Source organism: Phyllostomus discolor, chromosome 7 (genome assembly GCF_004126475.2).
Source record: "Phyllostomus discolor isolate MPI-MPIP mPhyDis1 chromosome 7, mPhyDis1.pri.v3, whole genome shotgun sequence".
Taxonomy (NCBI): domain Eukaryota; kingdom Metazoa; phylum Chordata; class Mammalia; order Chiroptera; family Phyllostomidae; genus Phyllostomus; species Phyllostomus discolor.
The window spans coordinates 27,545,097-27,567,967 of record NC_040909.2 but is presented as its reverse complement, the minus strand read 5'-3'; the positions used below and the strand labels follow the sequence as shown (position 1 = coordinate 27,567,967).

The following is a 22,871-nucleotide window of genomic DNA, read 5'->3' as shown; positions in this document are numbered from 1 at the left end:
TCTATGGGACTACCTACTCCAAACAATGTCTGCTTTGATTAAACTGAAGTTGGCAAACATTTTGCTCACCTATCTGGAACACACAGAGAGTATATTATCTCATTAGGAGACTCACAGGAGGACGCAAACAAAATTTCACAAAACCAGTCAGAATTCAATAATCTTCAGACAATTATAATTGAACAACAATTAAAAAAAAAGTGAGCCGTAATGAAGGGAGGTGTAATCTTTTTGCTGGTTAGGGGAAAAAAAAATGATTTTGAATCCCCTCCCGCTCCCGTTTCTCTCTCTAAAATCAGTAAAATCGTATCGTCGGGTGAGGACTTAAACAGAATGTAAAGTAACAAGACTAGTGTTTATTTGGTGTTCATAAACGAGCTCTGAGGGCGCTCCAGGAAGCACTTCTGGCAGAGTGTAACCCTGTGCACAGTCTTCCCGGTGCCCAGCTCAACAGTCAAGCTCACTGGGGTGAGGGAAAGACCTGCAGGGCTAGAGGGCAGTCTCACTGCTCTACAGGCACAAACATGTCACTCCGGGCTTATCTATCAGAGAAAAGAACTATTTTAAGATAACTTGCTGATACACAAGTGCTAAAAAAAAAAGATTTATTTAAGGAAAGCAAAACAAGTAGGTAAGTTCGTGTTCACTTTCTAAAGTAGGGGGCATGTCTCAAAGCATTATTTACAGTAACTAGTTCAAGTTACAGCATTAAATGGTTTGAAATAATTTAACTGTTATACATACAGTAGTTTCTATCAAATCACATTATTTCTTTAAATTTTTACATTCAAACTACTCAGAGGACTGGTCTGTAATGAAACAAAGACTGAGGGTTGACTGACAGTGATAAAATCCCTTGTATTGATAGGGCTTTCAGACTCTGCTAAGTAATTTTGTAACTATTTTGTGAGATAAGCATTATTTGTATCAAATGAAAAACTGCTGACAGAAAAATTAAAAACTTGTTCCAAATCTGTTGGCTAGAATATGATGAAGCAAGGACTAGACCCTCAGCAATTCTCTTCATCTAGAGTTCTCTCCATGCTACCGAATGTTTCGGCACAAGGATTAATGAGTTAGAGTGATAGATACTTTAACCTGGGTGCTTGCAAAATTACTTGATCTTGAAAATCTGCACCTTACTTTTAATTCAATAATAAGGCAGAGAGAGAGTCTAATTTATTTTTCCTGACTGTTAGTTAACGCATGCTTATTTTATAAAATTCAGAATACGGAATGAAGACTTTCTATAATCTCTCTCCTCCTAAAATAAATTATGTATGAAAATATGGAGGAATATTTATGACCAAATAGCTAAGTGATAAACTATATTTATTGTTAAAATTCACCTTCATTTAATGTTAGACAAGTGAGTATTCTCATTCCAATTAAGCACATAATTTAGGTTACAGCACATTTCAAACACTGAAATTTCTCTTACTCTTCCCTTATCACCCATGAACTTCTACCACTGAGATCTGGTACAACTTCAGTCTGATTCAAACCCGTGTGTCCCATGCGTAAGGACTACTCGGCCAAAGGCAGGGATGTAGCACTGTCACCAGAGGACCTCCTTCATTCAGCCTGCCCCCATTACGAAACACAATAGTGTCTGCTCCCATCAAAAAATAAACAAAACCAAAAAAAGTCAAAGTTAACCCTTATCGGAAGATTATAATGGGACAGGTACTATTTGAAGCAATTCAGATATTCTATACCTCATTCGGCCATGAGTTAGATCAGATTATTATCCCCACTTCACAGAAAAAATGAACCGAGAGAGGTTAAGCATCTTGCCCAAGGTCCCACAAGTGGCAGAGGCAGGCTCAAACCCAATGCTGTCTTACACACATACAGGAAATCAGTTTAACAAGGCTGCTGAATATAAAGTCCTATACGAGAGTCAAACGTCTCTCTCCGTATTACAACACATGTTAATTTTAAGATAATTTATTTTGGCAATAAATATATCAAATATTTAGAAACAAATGAAAGGACTGTAAAACTTCTAATCAGAAAACTATGTGATTTCATTTATATAAGGTTCAAAATGGACAATAAACAATGCTATAAGTCAAAATATCTCACTTTTGTGAAAAATGCCAACTATTACCATAAAAGTAATCTCAGTGAAATATCAGAAACATTTATATACCATTATGTAACTACAGGAGAAGCTACAGAAAGACATATATAGCGGTCTTCAACTTTGATTAGACTGTGAGAGACATGTTCCAAAATATAAACAACTTTTCCTCAGGATGCTGACAGGGGATTAGCAAACGATCCTGAAGAAAACCAACCAACAGACACACATTATTAAATAATAGCGACTTGAAGCCACGGAGAACATGTTTCTTCCTTTAGAAAATACTTCACTCTTTGGCAAAGTATCAATTATGTCAGATTATCTTATTATCCAACCTATTCCTGGGAATTAAATCCTTGGAATTTAGAAAAATAAATCAACACTTTAATGCTAACATTTACGCTTCCAAAACAATCACTTATTGAAAGGATGGTTCTGGTATCCTAAAATAATTACTGGGGTTTATAGCTTCCCGAAGGTTCCCTGGGAACAAATCACTGAGTCAATGAATGATGGCATTAGACGGGCCCTCTGGGATACCAGGACTTCAAAGGTAAGACAAGAGGCTCCAAGAAAACAGTGCTAGATTCCTTTATATATACAATCTCATTTCATTTTCCTCACAGTTCTAAGAAGTAGGTTTCACTCTAATTTTCCAGCAAGTTTTGCTTAGCAGTTACTTGCACCGGCTCAAAGATGTGTAACATGGAGATCCCAAGACTTAAATTGGGTCTTTTGGATTCCAAAGCTCATGTTCTTTCTAGCATATCAGGCTGCCTGGGGTTGATACTGAGAATTAAGGGTTTAAATAATAAATATCACTAGCCTAAATCTATCTGTATGTAACTATTTTGGTACATATGAAATTATATAGTGATATATTCCTACAAACAGAAAATACATTTTCCTAGTGCCTTCAAAATTAAAATTTTATAACCCAACATAACAAAGTGTTACAGAAACAGCTTTAAAATTAATTACAGAATTTATAATAAATTAACATTTGTGAGTAATACCATCAAGTTCTGCTTTTTAAAAATGAGAAACAGTTCTATGTTAAAGGCAATTTCCTTGAAGTATATTTTATGAAGTCTTTCTCCAGAAGACTTTATAAGGTAGGTTTTTCCTAAGGATATTTTCACTCTTCACTGACACAGACACCTGGAGAATGCCACAGACACTGAAGATCTCTTTTCTGTCTCCAATGAGTTTATTTTTTCAAGGTGGCAATAAACAGTAGTAGGCAAAAGTAGGTTTACAGTTATAAGTATACAAAACAGAGTTCATTATTAAAGTACTATAAAATGGGCCTAATCAACTTTAAGTGAATATTAATTATGAAAAAATTTGTGTCTCTCATTCTTTTGTTCTTATTCATTCTATTTATTTAATTTACTGATTTTAGAGAGAGAGGGAGAAAGAAAAACATTGATCTGTTGTTCCACTTATTTATGTATTCATGGGTTGATTCTTGTACGTGCCCTGACTGGGAATTGAACCTGCAACTTTGGCACATTGGGACAATGCTCTTACCAAATGAGCTGCCAGACCAAGGCTTCATTCAGTCATTCTTGGCCATTTTTTACTTACTGCATTATCCCACTTACTTATTTAAGCAATATTTAATACTAGCTATGTGCCAGGCTTTGCCACTTCAACGACTCCCTTTTATGGGTACTTTACAAGGATCCCTTGCACATATGAACCCTCTACATCTGCAGGGTAGTGCTATTCCAATCTCTGCCCCATCCTCTGAGAGCATGGTCCATGTACCTCTTCTCTTTCCCTTTCCCTTTCCCTATTATATACTCAAGACTGTTGCCTTTGAGAAGTCGGATGGAAAAAAACATGGAGGTGTGATTAAGATGTGCTTTTGGCAAGGAGAAGAGACCTTTATCTTTCTTCTACCAGATTAGTCAACAAGAAGGTATTGAATAGAAATAGCTAAAAATAACTATGGTTAATGAATAATTATGAAACTAATTTATTTCTCACACTAGAGACTTAAGGGAAGATAATCAACAACAAAAATACAAAAAGGAAATAAAAATCTGCAATAAAAATGTCCATCCATATGGAAGACGCTGGTTCATAGGAACAACAATCCTTCATTCTCACCACATGATACTTACTTGCCATCTGTGTCTGACGTTGCGGCATAATGCAGGGGTGTACATCCTCTTTCATCAAGGTCATTCACACTGGCTCCTGATCCCACAAGAGCAAACAGGCACTGGTAATTGCAGTTGGCAGCAGCATAGTGCAGTGGAGATCTTTTGTAAATATAAGAAAAATAAAAGGGATACAGAGGAGTAAACACGAGCACAGTGGACTCTTTCTTACTCCACTCAGTTACAAATACTGTATTTATAAGTGAGCCTGAGATTGACTTCTGCCAGAAACAAGTTTTTTGGAGGGCTGAACAGAAAGCTGAAGGAGAAAAGTTAGGTGGCAGAAGACCTCTAAGAACTGGAAATTAGAAACACAGTCTCTAGATAGTAACAATTCCAATCTTTTGAGTGAAATACAGACACCCTCCCTATTCTGTTCAGAAACTTGGGAACTTTTATTTTAACAAAGCTTCCTCTATACTAACAAATAGTAATTAGGCATTGTTTACTAAGAGCTCTATTTGATCTTAAATTGTTTATTCCCATTGTTGTTACATAATTCAGTAAAACATTATATAAATTGATGAAAACAATGTTTCACAGTACAGAGGTAGCAGCTTCTGTTCATGTTTCAGTAGAGGAATAAAAGGTAAGAGGAAATATAGGAACATTAAAAAGAATGCTCAGTTATATCCACTATCTGATAGAACTGTAAAGTAACATAGATTTTTGAAGTAAAAACTGCATAATTTTGAAAACTGTTCCAGAAGAGTTAGAGCACTGTTTTAATTTCTAAAGACTGAATATTCATAGCCTATTTCTTTTCCAGTTACTGAAATGAAACAGAGTGTTACTAAATTTAGAAGTCCCTGTCTTTGGATTACAAAGCTATGATTCTGTCCCTGGGGGCGGGGGGAGGAGGAGGAGGAGGGGAAAAGGAGGAAAGGAGGGAGGGAAGGAAAAAGAAAAGAAAAGGAGGGGAAAGAAGAGGAGGGGGAAGAGAGAAAACAGAAAAGTGAAGGTCAAATTTAGCCCACTATTTATGGCATTTTCCCGAAACACTTACCAAGTGAAATGATAGCAAATCATTATTTACTTTATTGGTTAATAATATGGTATAGTAACAGTATTTTAAAAAATGCAATTAACTGAACTACTTTCAAGCTTTCATACTCAGAATGTGCTTCAGAAGTTCTATTTGTAGTATAGAATGCTTCAAGTCCCATGAATTAACTAATATAAGGTGGATTAAAGCAAATTCACTAGAAAAATATTGCATTCCAAGGCCAAATAAAGTGATTTTTGATTTTGCAGGTCATTAGTTCCTTCCATCTGCATGCTTATGAGCGAAGTCTGTTAGTAGTTTCTTTTCTTATATGCTTTTTTGATTCCCTACCATACATAATTCTGTTTACCTCTGCACTGGCCTAATCACATTTCCTTTTTACACCCACCCTTTTTGTCATATACACTTTGATACAATTCTCAAACTCTTGACACATGCACTTTTGCTCATATTGCTACCTCTGTTTTTCAAACCCATTCAAACTGCCTTCAATCCTTACTAATATGGTTCTAACACAGTCTGGGTCAATTTCTATTCTAAGTAACTTAGTAGATAATGGTGGCTTTAAGTACTGCTACCACAAATGCTAGTAACAACGAGGCCTGGGTTTGAACACTGAAAATAAGGACTGGCTGAGTGACTACAAAGGGACTCTGTCATTTCACAGGTGCTTTTCTGCAAATCACACTCAGGGAGTGTATGTGGATATGCTGATATGTGTATATGGGTATGTGGGGAATTACAGGAGAGGAAAAAGGAAAATTACACGTATAATTTGTCATTTCCTCCCTCTTTGCAGCACTCTGTGTCCAATCATGGGCAATACTTTCTCTGACAAAGGAATGACTTGAGGGAAAGGAGAACTATACCGTTCAGTTCTGGGTCTCCTGAGTTTGTTTCTTGAAGGCACCGTATTTCCCTGGTTTTATATTTCCATGGCTATAATTACGGGAGGAGGAGGAATGGTATCGATCAGTACAGAAGTGCGTAGAAGGTAAAGCTGTGGCTGATGGCCTCGAGCTGTGGCAGGTGCTCAGATGGAAGACCGTGGGTAGGAATGAATATTTAAAAGTTATTGACTTAACTGGGCTTCTCGGTGAATCATGATCACAAAGCAAAAGCTGCTGGATCGTTCAGTTAATTCTCAGAAGCCAGTTAGAAGGTCAAGTAAGTCATTAAGTAATATTAATTCGGCTCTACAGAAGAAATGTATCCCACCTTACCTCCCAAATTTGTCCTTTTTGTTGAAGTCCGCACCAGTATTCAGCAGAAGGTTTAGGCATTCCAAATTCCTACCCAGGGAAAAATAGAAGACTTCATTGTCAGTAATTTTATAATGTAATTGGTAGGTTTAAATATGTATAAAAGAATGTTTCCAAATGACGGTAAGTAAAATGACATAATTTTCAGTTCACGAAGAATAAAAACATGAAAATTCACTTTATCTAAAATTTAAACAATTATATACATACATGTTGTACACTGATAGGAAATAACAAATGAATCATTTTGTCACTATTTAAAAGGAAGTTCACATTTGTAAAGGAGTGCCTAAAGAGTTTTTAGGAACCTTTAAATGATAATTAAATGGTTTAAATTTAAGTGTTTTTTAATACTAAATTGAATTAAAATGGGTTAAAAAACCCCTGAAAATAAGGGTAATGTCCCAAATTAGCTTTCCTCTATCTTCTCCTATATATGCTTACTTGCTTCAATGTATCCTTCATTAAAATTTTGAGCAAACACTGCATGCATGAATATTTCTACAACCTAATTTTCATAAACTTGAATATCACCTTACTATATCACTATGAAAACTGTAACTGTCAAACAACCAGAAATTCATGTTATCTGTTGTCCCTCTCTCTGTAGGCAGCTAATGTGGATGCCAGGTTCTCTGGAGTCACTGGAAGACCAAGCAGACCGAGTCTCACGTTCACAATGCATCTCTACAACTGAGACTGGGCTAGTGGTAGCCTTGGTTCAGCACACTTGTCCTCTGAAATCACTACTGATTTTTAAGGAATTATTACTGGGAATAAAATTCTTGCAAATACCATTTTGATAAGTCATCATATGAGTTAAATGGCTTATCACAGAGTTAGGATCTAAATTATCAGAAGCATTAGATTAGCAGCATGCTTCAGAGACTTTAGTTTTAGTTGAAATTTTCTTGTTCATTCAAACCAACTGCCTAGTTTCCCCTAGTAGTAATATTTAAAACTTAGTCCAAATCTTTCAATGTCAAATTTTCCATATCATATATATTAGCCCTGAGTAGAAGAGGCAAGACAGAAACAGGCTATCAACACTTCCTGCCCCCCCCCCCCAAATTATGATTAAAAAACCCCAAACACCTTCTCAAAGAATATTAGTATTACTTAGAATGTTCCCGATGTTTTAATGCTCTCACTGGAGGAACCAGACTTTTCATTAAATCATTTTCTCTTGTAAAAAGAAATACTCCCTTTTGTAGGTTTGTGCTATCTCTCCCCCTCAAAATTTATGACTTAGGTGGATAAAGATTAAAAAAGCAATTTCTACTATTCTGGGCTTTCTTCTTCCAAACCACCCTTGTCATGTTTTCTATTTTGAGGTAGCCCAGAACCAATAAAGAGAAACAAAGATAAGAGAAAAACTGCCATGATCAATTACCTGTTTCTTAAAATAGTAAATATTTTAACATACCCTCCAGCTGCAGCTGCATGTAGACAGGTCCTACCGAAATCATCTGGGGTATCTATATCAAATCCTACAAGAAGAATACATTTTATATGTAATATCATTATTATAGATGTTATTTTATATTACAGTATTATGTCAAGAAATGTCAAGAGTCATACACACCCCACTCTCAAACTGTGAATTACAAATAGTTTAAAAATTATTGAAAATAGACTAATAATGTACAATATTACAGAAAATTACCACTAAAAATCTTGAGGGTTTTAGATAAGCGCTAGTGACCTTGTTTAAAAACTACGGACACTTGAAACTAACATATTATTGTATACCAACTGCAAGTGGAAAAAGTTTTTAAAATAAAAATGAATAAAAACCATAGGACACAATGAAATATTATTGATCAATAAAGAAAAACACTGTTAATGTTACAACATGGAGAACTGTTGAGAACATTTTGCTACGTGAAAGAAATCCATCAGAAAAGACCACATCCTGAGTGATTCCAGGCCTATGAACTGTCCAGAATAGGCACATTTAGAGAGACAGAAAGTAGATTAGTAGTTGCTTAGGGCTAGAGGAGGGAGGAAATGGGGACCAGCTGCTAATGGGGTTTTCTTTTAGGAGGAAATAAATACATTCTAAAACTGATTGTAGTGATGGTTACATACCTTAGAGAACAGACTAAAAAAGCACGAATAAACTTTAAATTGGATGAATTGGGTGATATGTGAATTATATATTAATGAAATTTTTTACAAGTCATATTTATTACAAAAACTGAGACGAGAGTTCAGAGTTCTCTTTCATAGATAAATGGGTGTGTGTGAATACTTATGCCCCCCCCCCCCACTTTTAAAACTCAAAATGGAATTAACTCACCTAAGGATTATCATTTAAGAAAAACTCAGAAGTGTCTGTCTCACATTATGTCAATTTTCACTGAAACTTTCTCATAATTCTTTCAGCAGTTATGAGTATTAATATGTATAAAATCTGTCCAACTTTCTTAAAACTCTGAGAAAGAGTATCATTTAAAATCAATTAATTCTTATATATTTAGTAGTCCTATGCGTTGAATAAGGACCATAGTTTTATAGTAATATTTATAGACCGCTACTGATTCAGTTTTATTTCAAACTGACTATAATTATGTTATTTTGAAATAGTAATTAGATAACATAAATAATTTCACAAACCTAGAAGATACTGAAAGATGGCTATCAGCTCTTTAAAAGGGAAGCATGCAAATGAAGATATTTTGCTTCTACCACCCAAAAAGATTACCATTCAGTGAACAGAAGCTGCTCTAGAAATATTCCACATCCCATTCCTCAACTAACAGACAGAAGGAAATCACTGGAAAAATAAAACCCTTCCCTGAGAGAAAATTGAATCTTAAAATTAAATGACTCAACATTTTCTAAGAGGAGTTAACAAAGGATTCACACTTGGAGATATCTATATGTAATTTTGGAAGAACAGAATAAAGAAACTGTATTAAAGTAGGGGGTAGGGGACGGGAAGACAACAGAGTCAGTCTGCAAAGGTCCCACTTACCAGAAGAGAGAAGCTTCCTGCAGCAATCTGAAAACCCACTTAAGGCTGCCAAGTGGAGGGGGAACATTCCATGTATGCCACGCCTGAAGTAAAAAGGATAGTATCCTTAATTAATACAAGAAAAACACAATCATTTAAATAAATCACAAAGAAACTAAAAGGGAAAAGATAGACGAGTCAAAATCTTAACTTTTGGAGAGCAATTTGGCAAAAGGTTAAAGGTAGGCATAATTTATAATCCACTGTCTCTAGATAGTAGTTTGCACTGCTGTCATCATAAATTTGTTGTGTATGGGAGTGGGGGTGGGGACGATCATGGGCTTGTAGAGTGTTCACCAGTGCCCCTGGGCTCTACCTACAGTATATGCCAGTAACATCCTCCTCCCTAAATTATGACAATCAAAAATGTTTCTGGAAATTTGCCTAGAGTACAAAACCCATTCTCCCTTCCTCACCATTGATGATCATTATAAGGCAGTTCACTACAATAATTTTTGTAATAGTAAAAAGCTGGGAGCAACTTATGTTTGTAAACAAAGTGAGCAAACTGTGATATCTTTATACAGAAATTAAATCTTATAAAATGAATTAACTAGTCACTTGTAGAGATGTAAAAAAAGGGTCCAAATTTATATCTCCATGGCTAAGTCAACAACTTCATGTACAAAAAAATGTACAGAAACATTATCACTTATAGAAAGTTTAAAAGAAGGTTTAAAATATCTTAATACATAAGTGTAATAGAATTATAAAAACATACACAGAAATTCAAGTTAAGTAGGTGCTTCCTTCTGCAGAGCATGCAAGAAAACCCATCTTTCGAACAAAATCTTACATGGACATTTTAACATGTAAAGTTGATAAAAGTGGGCTGTCCCGACTAAAGCTGGGGTCACAAAATCCTTTGTAGCAGCTACCAAGGAATCCCTGAACTCTGTAGCACCAAGTCTGAAAACTACTATCCAGAGACAGTATTACTTTGATGAAACAAGTATTCAGTATATGCATGCACTTTTTTTGTCTTTTATTTAGATTAAAAATAAATAAACCACAAAAATTAGAAGCTCTGATCAAAACTGTATAATCTAGAAAGAACTGGGGTTAAAAATATATACAAATACTGTATGCTGGCTTACCAAATGAAATCGTATCAAGTATTCTATTCTACCATATCCTATACACAAAAAGGAGAAAAAAAGCTCCAGCAATTAGTACAATGTTGAGGACAAAAATTCACAATTCTACTCGAAATATCTAGGCAACTGCAGTTCGCTTCCTTGTGTGTTTTCCTGTCACAGCTATCGACACCTTGGTGAGTACTTACTTTGCAGTGTCAGCACCACTTGTAATAAGAGTGTTGATTAGCAGCTCATGGCCGTACCTTGCTGCTATGTGCAAAGGAGTGTTTCCATTCTTATCCTCACAGTCAATTACAGCTCCTGCAATAAAGGACATACTATCAGACACTAGGCTACATAAAGATCAAAACAAATCTATTACAGGGAAAGCAAGATAAAGTGCTATATTCAAGCACAACTAATGGATATAGTAATTTCATACATAGATTTCATTCAAAGTACACATTGGCCCAGGCACTTGAGTTATAGATTTTATACTTAAGAGATCTGGGATCCAATGTTTGGAAACCACTGTATTAAAACAAAATTAAACACACTTCTTCATGACAAGACTTTTCAGAACTTTAATGTGCACACTCTTTGTCTGCTCACCAAGTATTTGAGCATGAACCTGTTCCCACTTTTCCCCTGCAAAACCATTAACAGCTATTATCTTGAGGACCACTAACAAATAGTTTCTTGGAACATGGCTTGGGAAACACTGCTTTAAAATAATGCACCTAAGGTTAGCTTGCCTAGTATTAATTCAAGTGCAAAGTTATACAAGGTCAGAAAATAAATGAAAATCCTAGAAATAGTTCAAAATATTCAAAAGGTGAAAAAAGGTATTTGTAACAGAATTTTGCTTATATATAATACACACTGCAGCGGAAAGGCAGAGTTTTCTCTTCAGCAATGTTTTAAGAAAGCCAACACTAACTGCTAAAGAAATGATATTTATAATCCAGGGGAAAAAACAAAAATAAATGAAAAAAATTATGAAAGATATATGTGGCATTTTATATTCTTTATTGTTTGATTTTCTTGAGATCTGATATCAAATGTTAAAAATATACACTATGACAATTCCTCAATACCATTCACTTTGTAGATGTTTTTACTACATTTAAGAAAAAAAACAAACAGAAATACTTTTTACCACTCTGGATAATGGTTTGTGATCTGGAGAATCTACCGTGGAGGGCAGTCATGTGCAGTGGTGTTTTCCCATCTTTGCTCTGAAATAATCAGACAGAAGAAATTTAAAATGATTGTTCCATCCACATTATGGAATCCTTAGTTTTATTTTGAATATCCTCTTATATTTTTATTTTGTAAAATTATTACTTAAGCATTAAGCTTAATTGAAGACTGTGGAGATAAAACAGTTGTTCCAAATTTTGAACTAATTTTCTTAGCATGCACAAATATAAAAGCACAAATATAAAAAAATCAATGCCTACACTTTATAAAAAGTTCTGCATGGTAGGTACAGTGTAATCATTTTTTAATTGATTTTTCTTTTAGGGAGAGAGAAGAAAGGGGGGAGGGAGAGAGAGAGAGAGAGAGAGACACACACACACACACACACACACACACACAAAAACATCAATTTGTTGTTCCACTTATTTGTGCATTCACTGGCTGATTCCTGTATGTGCCCTGACTGGCGAGACTAAACCCTCAATTGTGGTGTATTGGAATGATGTTCTAACCCACTACCTGGCCCAGGCTGGTACAGTATAATATAATTACTCCTATTTCACAGGTGGGGAAACTAAAGCACAAAGCTATTAAATGATTCAACCAAGTCACATAATGGGGAGTGGTACACAGCCAGGATATGTTTCCTACATTTCAAAAATTTCACATTGCTATAGTTCATTGTAAGAAATGCTTAATCTTCCTCAAACAAGGAAAACTGATTATTATAATTAACCTCACCTTATAATTCACTTAAAAGACTTGACATATTATTTTGTTTAAAATTATTTACATAATAACTATTGTTAGCAGTTTTCTCAAATTACTTAAAATAATAAATCAGACTAGCTGTGCATGTGTGTATTTAATGTGGAAGTTATGCAATTCTAATGGAGTTCCAAATATGAAAAAACAAAACAAAACAAAAACAATGCCTGAGTTAGGTGACCTGTTTTATGCTGAGTTAGGTAAAGTTTTTTCTTCCCTAAAATTGTTTGTTAATTAAAACATAGAGTGTTCAGTCAACTAAAATCTTAAGCCCATTTCCTACATACTGTTGTTAAACTATTCCCTTTTAAAAGATTACCCTCCTCCCTGTTCCACTTGTATCTATAAATCCACTTCTGTCTTTCCTGCTGGTATTTCTCTTGAACTTTATTTTTAAACAAACAAACAAACAAACATACACATGACCAACAAAAAGAAAACTGTTTTGCAATTCCTAATCCCTCAACAATATTCAACATATGTTCTGTGTGTATGTTCATAATTGAAATGTGGTGTCTTAAGTTTACACCAAAAATGTATAATGCAAATCTCCTTAAGAAACCCTCATGCAATTCATATAATGATGGAGTAATTAGGCCTATTTCATAAATACCTACAGGTATTTGACTCCATAATTTTTTATTTCTTCAAGCAAACAAACAAATTCTTTTAGAATTTTCCACCTTTGAAGGCAGTGTGTGCAACAAGAGGGAGAAAAACAAACAAACGAGCAAGTAAGCTCAGGCTCTGGAATCAGAAAAATTTGAGCACGAATCCCATCTGTTACTTTCCACAGCAAGATTTTTGAAAAAGTTGCCTAAATTCCTGAGCCTTCACTTCCTCAATTAAAATAGCTATAATACCACCTATATCTTATAGGTCTGTTGTATAGAATAAATATATTAATCTTTGTACAACACTCATATAACATACCAGTGTCTGTTATAATATAAATTTTTATTTCTGTTTGGTATCTTTATTTATGTACCAGTTGTTATTCTCTCAACCAAGAAAAAAAAAAAAACAAGTAGCACCTCAGCATTTTAATAAAGGGACCTCATTTGTAGTGTCTCTTCAAAATGTTCCTGCAAACATTTTTTCAAAAAAAAAAAAGACAAAAACAAACCTAAACTGTAATAAAAATTTGAGTTCATAAAATGATGAAATTTGAAAAATTACAGCTAACATCTATAGCTATAATAAAGCACTATGTTCCAGCCACAGTTTTAAAAAATATATATATTAGTCATTTACTCTTCATAACTGTATAAAATAGCTACCATTAATCTTGTTTTATAGCCCCTGGGATTAAGTAATGTAACCAGGTCTCATAGGTAATAAGCGGTGAAGTCCTTTACTATAAGCATATTGGTGGCATTGGATTAACATTTTTGCTTTCTGCATACTGATCATAAAAAATACAGCAAAGGAAAAAGATTTATATTACCAAGTAAAAAGTTCACCTAAGACATGTTAGGAGGGCGGGAAACACATTTATTTCTCTCTGAATTGAAGAGACAATTGGTAGACTTTTTTTCTTAAGTCATCTTAACTTATTTTAGAATCATAGAAAAGATTCACCAAAATGCTAAGATTTGGTTTCACAGGTGACCATAAACAGCAACAACAACAAAAGTCACATATATCACAGGATGTTTTAGTTTTAAATTTTAACAAGTATTTGGGGATGTTATCTGACCAAAATTTGAGTAGTTCTTCTCTAAGAACAACTGTGGGGTAGAAAAGGTGTGTATAGAAATGATAAATGAATGCAGTAGGGCTCATATTAAGCAAGGTTATAAAAATCAGACCTATACTGCTTTAAACTCCATTCACTTTCCCTCTAAATAGTACTTTGTAGGACAATCAATTTTTATAAACTCAATAATTACAAACCTAAATTCACATTCTGATTTCTAGTCATCCACAACTTAAGGACAGAAACATCAAAATGGAGAATGGGATATCAACAACTTGATAAGCAATGATTTGACAAATACAGGAAACACAAGTATTGAATGAAGATACATTCTTGAATGAATATTAAACAGCAGGTCCTCAAGTAATGCTTTGTTATAATGATGAGATGCTGTAGGAACCTTTGTTTGTACCAAATGGCCTATGGTAAAACCAGTTTCATTACCTGTTGTTCTGCCTAGCTGCAGAAACTATCAATGATGTTTAGTACCGTCCAATCTTATCGGTTGAAAACTTACAGTTATCAACAATTTTTATATACTTTCAGAGTAGGGAGGTACTTTCGAAGTCATTAAAACATGGAAAATGTGTTCCAGTGAATTTGGCAATAAGATAAATTGGACAACTGCATATAAATGAATGTCATACATCCTTAGGTGAGATTAAAGAAACTTATGAAATCTGTTTTTAAACCAACATCATAGGCTGTTGCCTTCAAATATACTTAACCATCATATCTGAATTGCTTTATTAAGTGAGCTCTTGTAGCAGGACTGATTCTCACTTCTGCATTTCAAAATATAGACTTAAAAACAATTAACAAGTACAGCAGTCAGCTGGTAAGCATGGACATATGAATCAAGTGATTCGTTGTAATTAAATTATAATAGATATTCATATGTAAATGGCACTATATAAATAGGAAATCTATTTTTTACCCTTGTAGGACAGTACCATATAAACAAAAAAAAATGTGCAGTAGCTAATGATATAGATCAGTCTCCCTTATTCTATGATATGTAATATTTAATACACAAAGATGATTTTATCTACAGGCACTATAAAAATGGGTCTCATAGAGACTAAAATGATTTCATTGTGTTCTTTTCTTCTGAGAAATGTTAAGATCACCTCACAATTTTTGTTTTTGTAATAGCCTAATTTTCATTAATATTATTAGACCTTTGAAGAAACAAGTAAGAAATTCACATTCCACCCCAAGATATTTCTCTGAGTTTTAATTATCCAAACAGCAGGAATTCTACAAATCAAAACAAGCAGTGTACGGACATATTATGAATACACTTTTAGTAATTATTTAAACTATTAACAAAACTTCAGCAGGTGATTTGATTGACAGCTGAAAGCTTTAAATATGTATTCTTAAAAAAGATATTTTAACTATGCCTTTTCCTTCATTGAGTGTGATACGTATAAATTTTGTCCCTTAGCTGGGAGTGGGCAATTTAGAGCAATGACCTAATTAGAGATAAACTTACTGCTACTATAGCTGTCAGACTGGGTCAGTGGCTTCATTAAAGGCTTCTCTGAAGTTAGAGAGGTTAAAAAAAAATGGACTTGTTTCTCTACCAGTCTGAAAGACACTGGCTCATCATATACACAAAAGGAGCTAAAAATCTTATGAAACTAAAGGTCTAAAAATCACATTTTAAGCTTAAATGTTTTTAGTTATCATAAATGGTTCAATTTTGTCTGTGGGTTTTTTCCCCCATGCCACAAGACATGGTCTAGCAAGGGCTCAAATATAGAAGCCACCAGTGAAAGCATCTCAGCATATCTAAAGTAATGATTATACATTATAAAACAGTGATGTTCAAAACCATGGTTATATATGCTTTTTCATAGGCTTATACAGTAAAAGTACATTTATCTTGGCTCCAGAATTTTCACAAATTTTTCAAATTCTAATGTTTACCACTGAGAGTAACTATAACCAAAAAACCAAAAAGCAACCGTCCCTTACATGTAACTCATTGATATTGGTCTAATTTTTATGACATTGTGAAAAATTTCAAAACAGAAAAGTTGAAAAAATATTACAGTGAACACCCATTATACATACCACTGAAATTCTACTCTAACATTTCACTGTGTGTGCATTATCACACAGAAATCTCTCCATTTATCCATCCATTATCTAATTATTTGGTGCTTTTTAAAGTTAGTTGCAGAGGACCCAAGATGGTGGAGGAGTAAGTGGAAGCTACACTACTCTCCAACCCAGAACAACCTGAAATTACAACTAAATTGTAGAGAAATCATGCTGAATCACCACCTGAGCACTAGCTGGAGAGAAGTCTTACAACTAAGGACAGACAGAAGAAGCCACATCACCACAGCGAGACTGGTAGGGAGTGAGGCATTACAGGGCTGGCTGGGCTCCCATCGGCAGCAGCTGCAGTCCTGGAGGGACAGTTCAGTGGCTGCGGGGATCCCCCTGAGAAGTGTGGGGTCTAAACACCACGACGACACTGGGCTCCCCAGCCTACAACACCAGAACCAGGAAAGGAAACCAGATAACTTCCAGCTATGAAAAGCAGCAGGGATTCCATCTGCCAGGGAGAAACGGCTGGAGACTCAGAGAGCCTCTTAAAGGGCCCACACACAAAATTTCATTGGCGGCCACTTACTCTGGGCTCTAGCAAGGGAAGGCAGAGTGGACTAAAGACATGCAAGGAGAATTTTTGGGTTGGTGGCTCTGCAGAGAGAACTGAACGGACAGGCAACAGGATCAGGCTGCTGACTGCAGTGTGAGAGTATGTCAGTGATTAGTTTAACAACTAGTGGGAGCTCTGAAACTAAGCTGACCCTCTGCTGGGACAGGATCAGGTAAAATCCAGCCTTAGTTTGCAGGCTGGTCTGTTCTGCACACACCCAGGCCCAGCGGAGGGAGACACATGCTGTGGGTTGCTGATAGCTCCAAAGAGGTTGACAAAGGCTCATCAGGAGCATTGTCTGACAACTGCCTACACCAGAGTCTTTGAAGATCTACCTAGTATAAAGAAGCAGCCAAATTGAGAAGATAAAGAAACCAACCCCAAATGAAAGAACAACAGAGTTCTCAAAAGAAGAACTAAATGAAATGGAGGCAAGCAATTTATTAGCAAAAAATCAAACAATACAATTAAAAAATAGGCAAAAGACCTGAACAGACACTTCTCCAAAGAGGACATATAGATGGCCAACAGACTTATGAAGAGATGTTCAGTGTAACTAATCATCAGAGAAATGCAAATTAAAACGAGATATTATCTCACACCGGTCAGAATGGCTATCATTAATAAATCAATAAACAACAAGTGCTGGTGAGGGTGTGGAGAAAGGAGAACCCTTTTGCACTGTTGGTAATGCAGACAGGTACAGCCACTGTGGAAAGCAGTGTGGAGATACCTCAAAAAATTAAAAAGGGATCTACCTTTTGACTGGCGAACCCACTTCTGGGAATATACCTGAAGGAATCTGAGACAATTTGAAAGAACATAAGCACCCCTATGCTCATTGCAGCATTATTTACAATCACTAGATATGGAAGCAGCTTGAGTGTCCATGGGCGGATGAATGGAAAAAACAACTATGGCACATTTACACAATGGAATACTACTTGGCTATAAAAAAGAAGAAAAGTTTACCCTTTGACGGTATGGACGGACCTGGAGAATATTATGGTAGGTGAAATAAGCCAATCAGAGAAAGACAAATACCATATGATTTCACTTATATGTGGAATCTAATGAACGAACTGAACTAACAGGCAAAATAGAGACAGACTCATAGATGGAGAGCAGGATGACAGATAAGGAGGGGGAAGTTTAGGTGGTGGAAGGATTGAGCAAAAAGGAAAAAGGACCCATGGACATGGACAACAGGGTGGTGATTGTGGGGGGTAAGGGAACTAAATGGTAATGGGAAAAAATACAATGTAAAAAATTAAAAGGGAAATAAAGACAATGTAAACAAAAGTATGAAAAATTAAAAAACAAAACCAAAAACAAATGTAGTCCCAAAGTTAGTTGCAGATATCAGTACACATTACCTCTAAGCACTTTGGTGTATGTAACATTAACTATGACTCATCAATTGTTTGGTTTGCTACCTTCTAAGGGAAAACTTACATGCCATGAAGCATCCATCTTAAATGGACCACTTCATGAATTTTCACAAATGTTTATGCAACAGTAGCCTGTCAAAATATACACCGTTATCCATTACCATGGAATGCTTCCTTATGCCCCCTTTTACCAATCCTTCCTCTCAGGGGCAACAGCTGTTCTGTTTTGTTTTGTTTTTTTTTTTTTCCAGCTACAGAATCTGGAACCTCATATAAATGGAATTCTGTCTGTTCTAGACCTTAGAAATGGAAATAGTGTATATATTCTTGTGAAAGGCTTCATTCAGCATAATATTAAAAAATTCATGTATGTTCTTGTGTCAGTAATCTGTTACTTTTTGTTGCCAAATGATATTTATTACTGATATATTACAAAATTTTTAAAGATTTTATTAATTTATTTTTAGAGAAAGGGGAAGGGAGGGAGAAAGAGGGGAGAGAAACATCAATGTGAGAGAGAAACGTCAATTGGTTGCCTCTCGCATACACTTCAACCAGGGACCAGATCTGCCACTCAGGTATGTGTCCTGACCAGAATTGAACCAGCAATTTTTGGCTTTGCAGAACAATGCCCAACCAATTGAGCCACACCGGTCAGGACTGTTATTGATATTGGTTTAAATAATGAACACCTAATTACTACAATATGGATTCTTTTATTTCATACCTTCACGTTGACATCGGCCCCATTGCCTACTAGAAGCTCTAAACACAGTGCTCCATGTGTTGATGCAGCAGCAAAGTGCAAAGGAGTAAATCCTTTTTCATTCTTTTGATTTACATTAGCACCACTGTCTATAAGTTCATTTACTACAACATCTTGTCCATTATAGCAGGCTACATGAAGAGGTGTATTTCCATAGGCATTTGGTTCATTCATCTATTGGGAGAAAAAAATGTCAGTGTTAAAGTAGTCTTGCTAATTATCAGTTTTGTGAGTTATTTTAGCAACACTATAATTGCAACTGAATTATTAAAGTGAGAAACAGACAGGGATAAGCACACAGGCTTATAGTTCTAAAGTTATTTAAGAATAATGAACATTAACAATTGCATTTTGGTAATAAGTAGATTTTGTACTTTCAGACAATATAATTTACATGTACAATGTCTACTTAATGACAAAACTGAATAATTCCAAGAGCGATATTTTAGGAAAATGTAAACTAAAATAATGTATTTCTAAAGGCCTCCTAGGCATATTTAGAGAATTAACTCTAAAGAATCATGAAAAAATGAACACAAACTGAAAATCTGAGGTATATTGAAAAACGTACATTCTTAGCCTTTTTGCTTGTAGTGACAAAAGATTAAAGTTGGTAATGTAGTAGATATCAGGCATTTTAAAAATGAGTGGTGTTTTTTTCTCTTTAATACATTTTTGCAACAAAGTTGAGCTCTAGGTATTTTCCAGTCTTGTTGACATTTTACCAAAATGAATGGGCTCAAAAAATATGCTTAATAATGAAAAATTCATGTAACTCAAGTTTTCTTCCTTTTCTAATACATAAAATGAGCAAAAGTCTACCTAACTTTTGTGTAGTAAAGAATTTGATTTTTGTCCAAAGAAATGTCTGGACTTTGACCTTGTCTTCTGGGAGGTAATAATATACAGCATACCTAATAGAAGTGTCATTTTTTAGGGAGGGAGCTGGCTATACTGGATCTTAGAGTAGGACTGGCGACAGCTGGTAAATCTTACAGTAGGGATGGCCACGCCATATAAACCAACTCTGTGATTTATTTAGAGTGCGGGCTTGGGTTCCCTTGGTATCAATGGACATAGAGGTTAAAATCAATCATGTGGGCAACTGATGAATCAATCCTGCCTGTGTAATGGGGCACCAGTAAAAACACTGGAAATGAAGTTCAGGTGAGTCTTCCTGGTTGGCACATTGTCACACACTGATGCTGGCACAGTAAGACTCCTCTGTCTCCATGGGGAGAGGCCAACAAAAGGTTTGTGTTTAGAATACTCCTAGACCCTGCCCTATGTGTCTCTTCTTTCAGCTGATCTTAATTTGTATCTTAGCTGTCTAATGAACCATAACTATGTGTATAACAGCTTTTAGTAAGCTTGTTGAGTGATTCTACTGAATTATGGAACCCAAAGGTGGTTCTTGGAAATCCCCCAAACTTTTGGTCAGAAATAAAGGTAGCCTTGTATGGAGACTGTGCCCTCAAACCTTGTAGTTGGCCCCAACTTATCACTTTATTTACCATTTTCTTTTCTCAGATAGTAGGTAACAGAAATTGGAGGAAGTGAAAAAGTAACACGTAACTTTAATCAAAGTACCTAGATTTCATCACCAAAAGAACAGAGTCTCCCTCAGAACCTCCAGAATTTAGAGATTAAATTTGCTTAAAGTCACTCATTCTATGGTAACTCATGATGGCAGACCTAGGAAACGAACAAATCATGCAACTGGAGGCCACACATCACTAAGTGGCTCTAAGTCTGCCCACTTATTCCAAAGTGTGTACAAATGTTATTTTACTGCAATAAAATAATTTTTTAAAATTGTACCAGAAAGGAATTTAAAACAGTGATTAGAATCAAGATGGCCTCAGCTATCTAGATCAGGGGTCTTTTAAAGTAATATGTTACTGTAGATACAGAGCTGTAAGAACTGTTCAGTTGAAATAAAACTTTTATCTATTTGCATTCTAAAAGATGCCTAACAGTGTGTTTAGATTTTTGCAACTTCTCAAGATCCCCACACTTTTAGTAATTATCTGCTTGCTTTAGGCAAAGTGCTTTACATAGTCCTTAAATTAAGAGACTATTCTACAGTCCTGCCATGAATTCTTTGTCCAACCAGACTACCATCCACCCCTTGTCTGTCTGATCTACACCGCACCTCTCTTCTCTCTAGCAGAGCCTTACCCTCTCTCCTTCTGATTTGCTGCTTTTAATCTGCTTTGAAGAACCAGATGAGTTTGTCAGGACTGTACTTAATATAAGAGTAAAGACACTCTTGGGTGAAAAGTACATTTGCTTAAAGAATGGCCTGTGAAACCTACAGATATAACTTAGTTATCTCAATTCAGGAATCACATATATTGAGATAAAGCAGCAACCCTTCCTAACGTAACCAAACACTTACAGTTGGTAGGCAAGTGCCTCTAGTTTTCCTGCCTAGCTTTTGCCAATATCCTGTAATGCTACAGTCATTTAAGGGAATATTAGACTAAGTGGGCAAGTAAGACTAACCATAACCTAGCCATCTAGGAAAAATAATCCAAGTGTGTCTGATATGCTGGTTTTCATAGCTGAAATGGAGGTATAGGGTCTGGAATATGGAGAAATAAAACTTCTGTCACTCAATCATTCACCTTTGAAATGTATTTTACCTCTTAATATACTTTGAGTAATTACATCTTAATCAGGTATCAGTGCATTATATTATGTAAAGACTGTAAATATCTGGTTAAAAGACAAAAACATTATGATATGAAATTATCTTTTAAATCTGAAATAACTTTCATCAACAATGAAATCAAGAACATGAAGTGCTCCACTCTTTTATACCGCTCAGTCTATATACATACATCAACTCCCAGATCTAGAAGGTACTTGACTACACTGATCATTCCACTAGAGGATGCAGCATGAAGAGGTGTGTAAGACTTCTTATCCTTGCATGTCACTTCAGCTCCGTGTGCCACAAGTAACTTCACTACTTCAATGTGACCTGAAAATGTGTTTATGAAGGAAAACACAGATAAGCATAGGAAAAGTATCATATATAATCCTAAGTATCTTTAAAGAAAGGCAAAATGCAAATTAATTAGATAATGCATGACAGGTGACCAATAAATTGCATTATATCCAGAGAGGATGGAAGAAAAAACATAAGAATTCAGGATAATTTTGATAAATGTTGATAGAGGTATAACTGCAAAAATATATATATTATTTTATCTAGTGATAAACCTGCACTCTATAATCCTCCTTTTGCCTAAACCTTGTTATTTTTCAAGGTTACTTTAATACCTTTTCAAGTTCTGAAGTTAGCTTTCTATGTCTAACTGTAAAACATTAGTTTATCTTTCTTTGCCTTAGTGGAATCTTATATTTGGAAATCTGGGAGTGACCTGAAGTTGTATCTTAACAATGTTAGGTTTTAAACAACAACAACAAAAACAACAATCTATTTATTTATTTTTAGAGAGAGTGGAAGGGGGAGAAAGAGAAACATCAATAGGCTGCCTCTCACACATCCTCAACTGAGGACCTGGCCCCTAATGCAGGTATGTGCCCTGATCAGGAATTGAACCAGCAATCCTTAGGCTCCCAGGCTGGTGCTCCATCCTCTGAGGCACACACCAGTCAGGGCAAGAATGTTAGGTCTTTTGAACAGGTAGCTAAAAATCTCTTTTCCTCCAGTGTTTCTACCAAATTTCCTTAACCAACTTAGTTTGTTCATCACTCTTATATCAACCA

General features: G+C 35.3%; 1 protein-coding gene across 8 annotated transcripts in view; it reads right to left on the bottom strand.

Moving 5' to 3' along the window:
- The window catches only part of ANKRD28 (ankyrin repeat domain 28), a 175,847-nt gene that overhangs the window by 23,826 nt on the left and 129,150 nt on the right, over positions 1–22,871 (bottom strand). For 7 of the 8 annotated variants that reach the window (XM_036030611.1, XM_036030616.1, XM_036030612.1 and 4 more), the window contains 8 exons: positions 21,977–22,119; positions 19,092–19,304; positions 11,786–11,864; positions 10,833–10,947; positions 9,509–9,591; positions 7,955–8,018; positions 6,490–6,558; positions 4,222–4,362 (listed from right to left, as the gene is read on the bottom strand). In XM_036030611.1, the coding sequence (XP_035886504.1) occupies positions 4,222–4,362; positions 6,490–6,558; positions 7,955–8,018; positions 9,509–9,591; positions 10,833–10,947; positions 11,786–11,864; positions 19,092–19,304; positions 21,977–22,119 (907 nt within the window). Of the gene's footprint in view, positions 1–4,221; positions 4,363–6,489; positions 6,559–7,954; positions 8,019–9,508; positions 9,592–10,828; positions 10,948–11,785; positions 11,865–19,091; positions 19,305–21,976; positions 22,120–22,871 lie in introns of those variants that run through there. The other variant, XM_036030617.1, reaches the window with a different exon arrangement.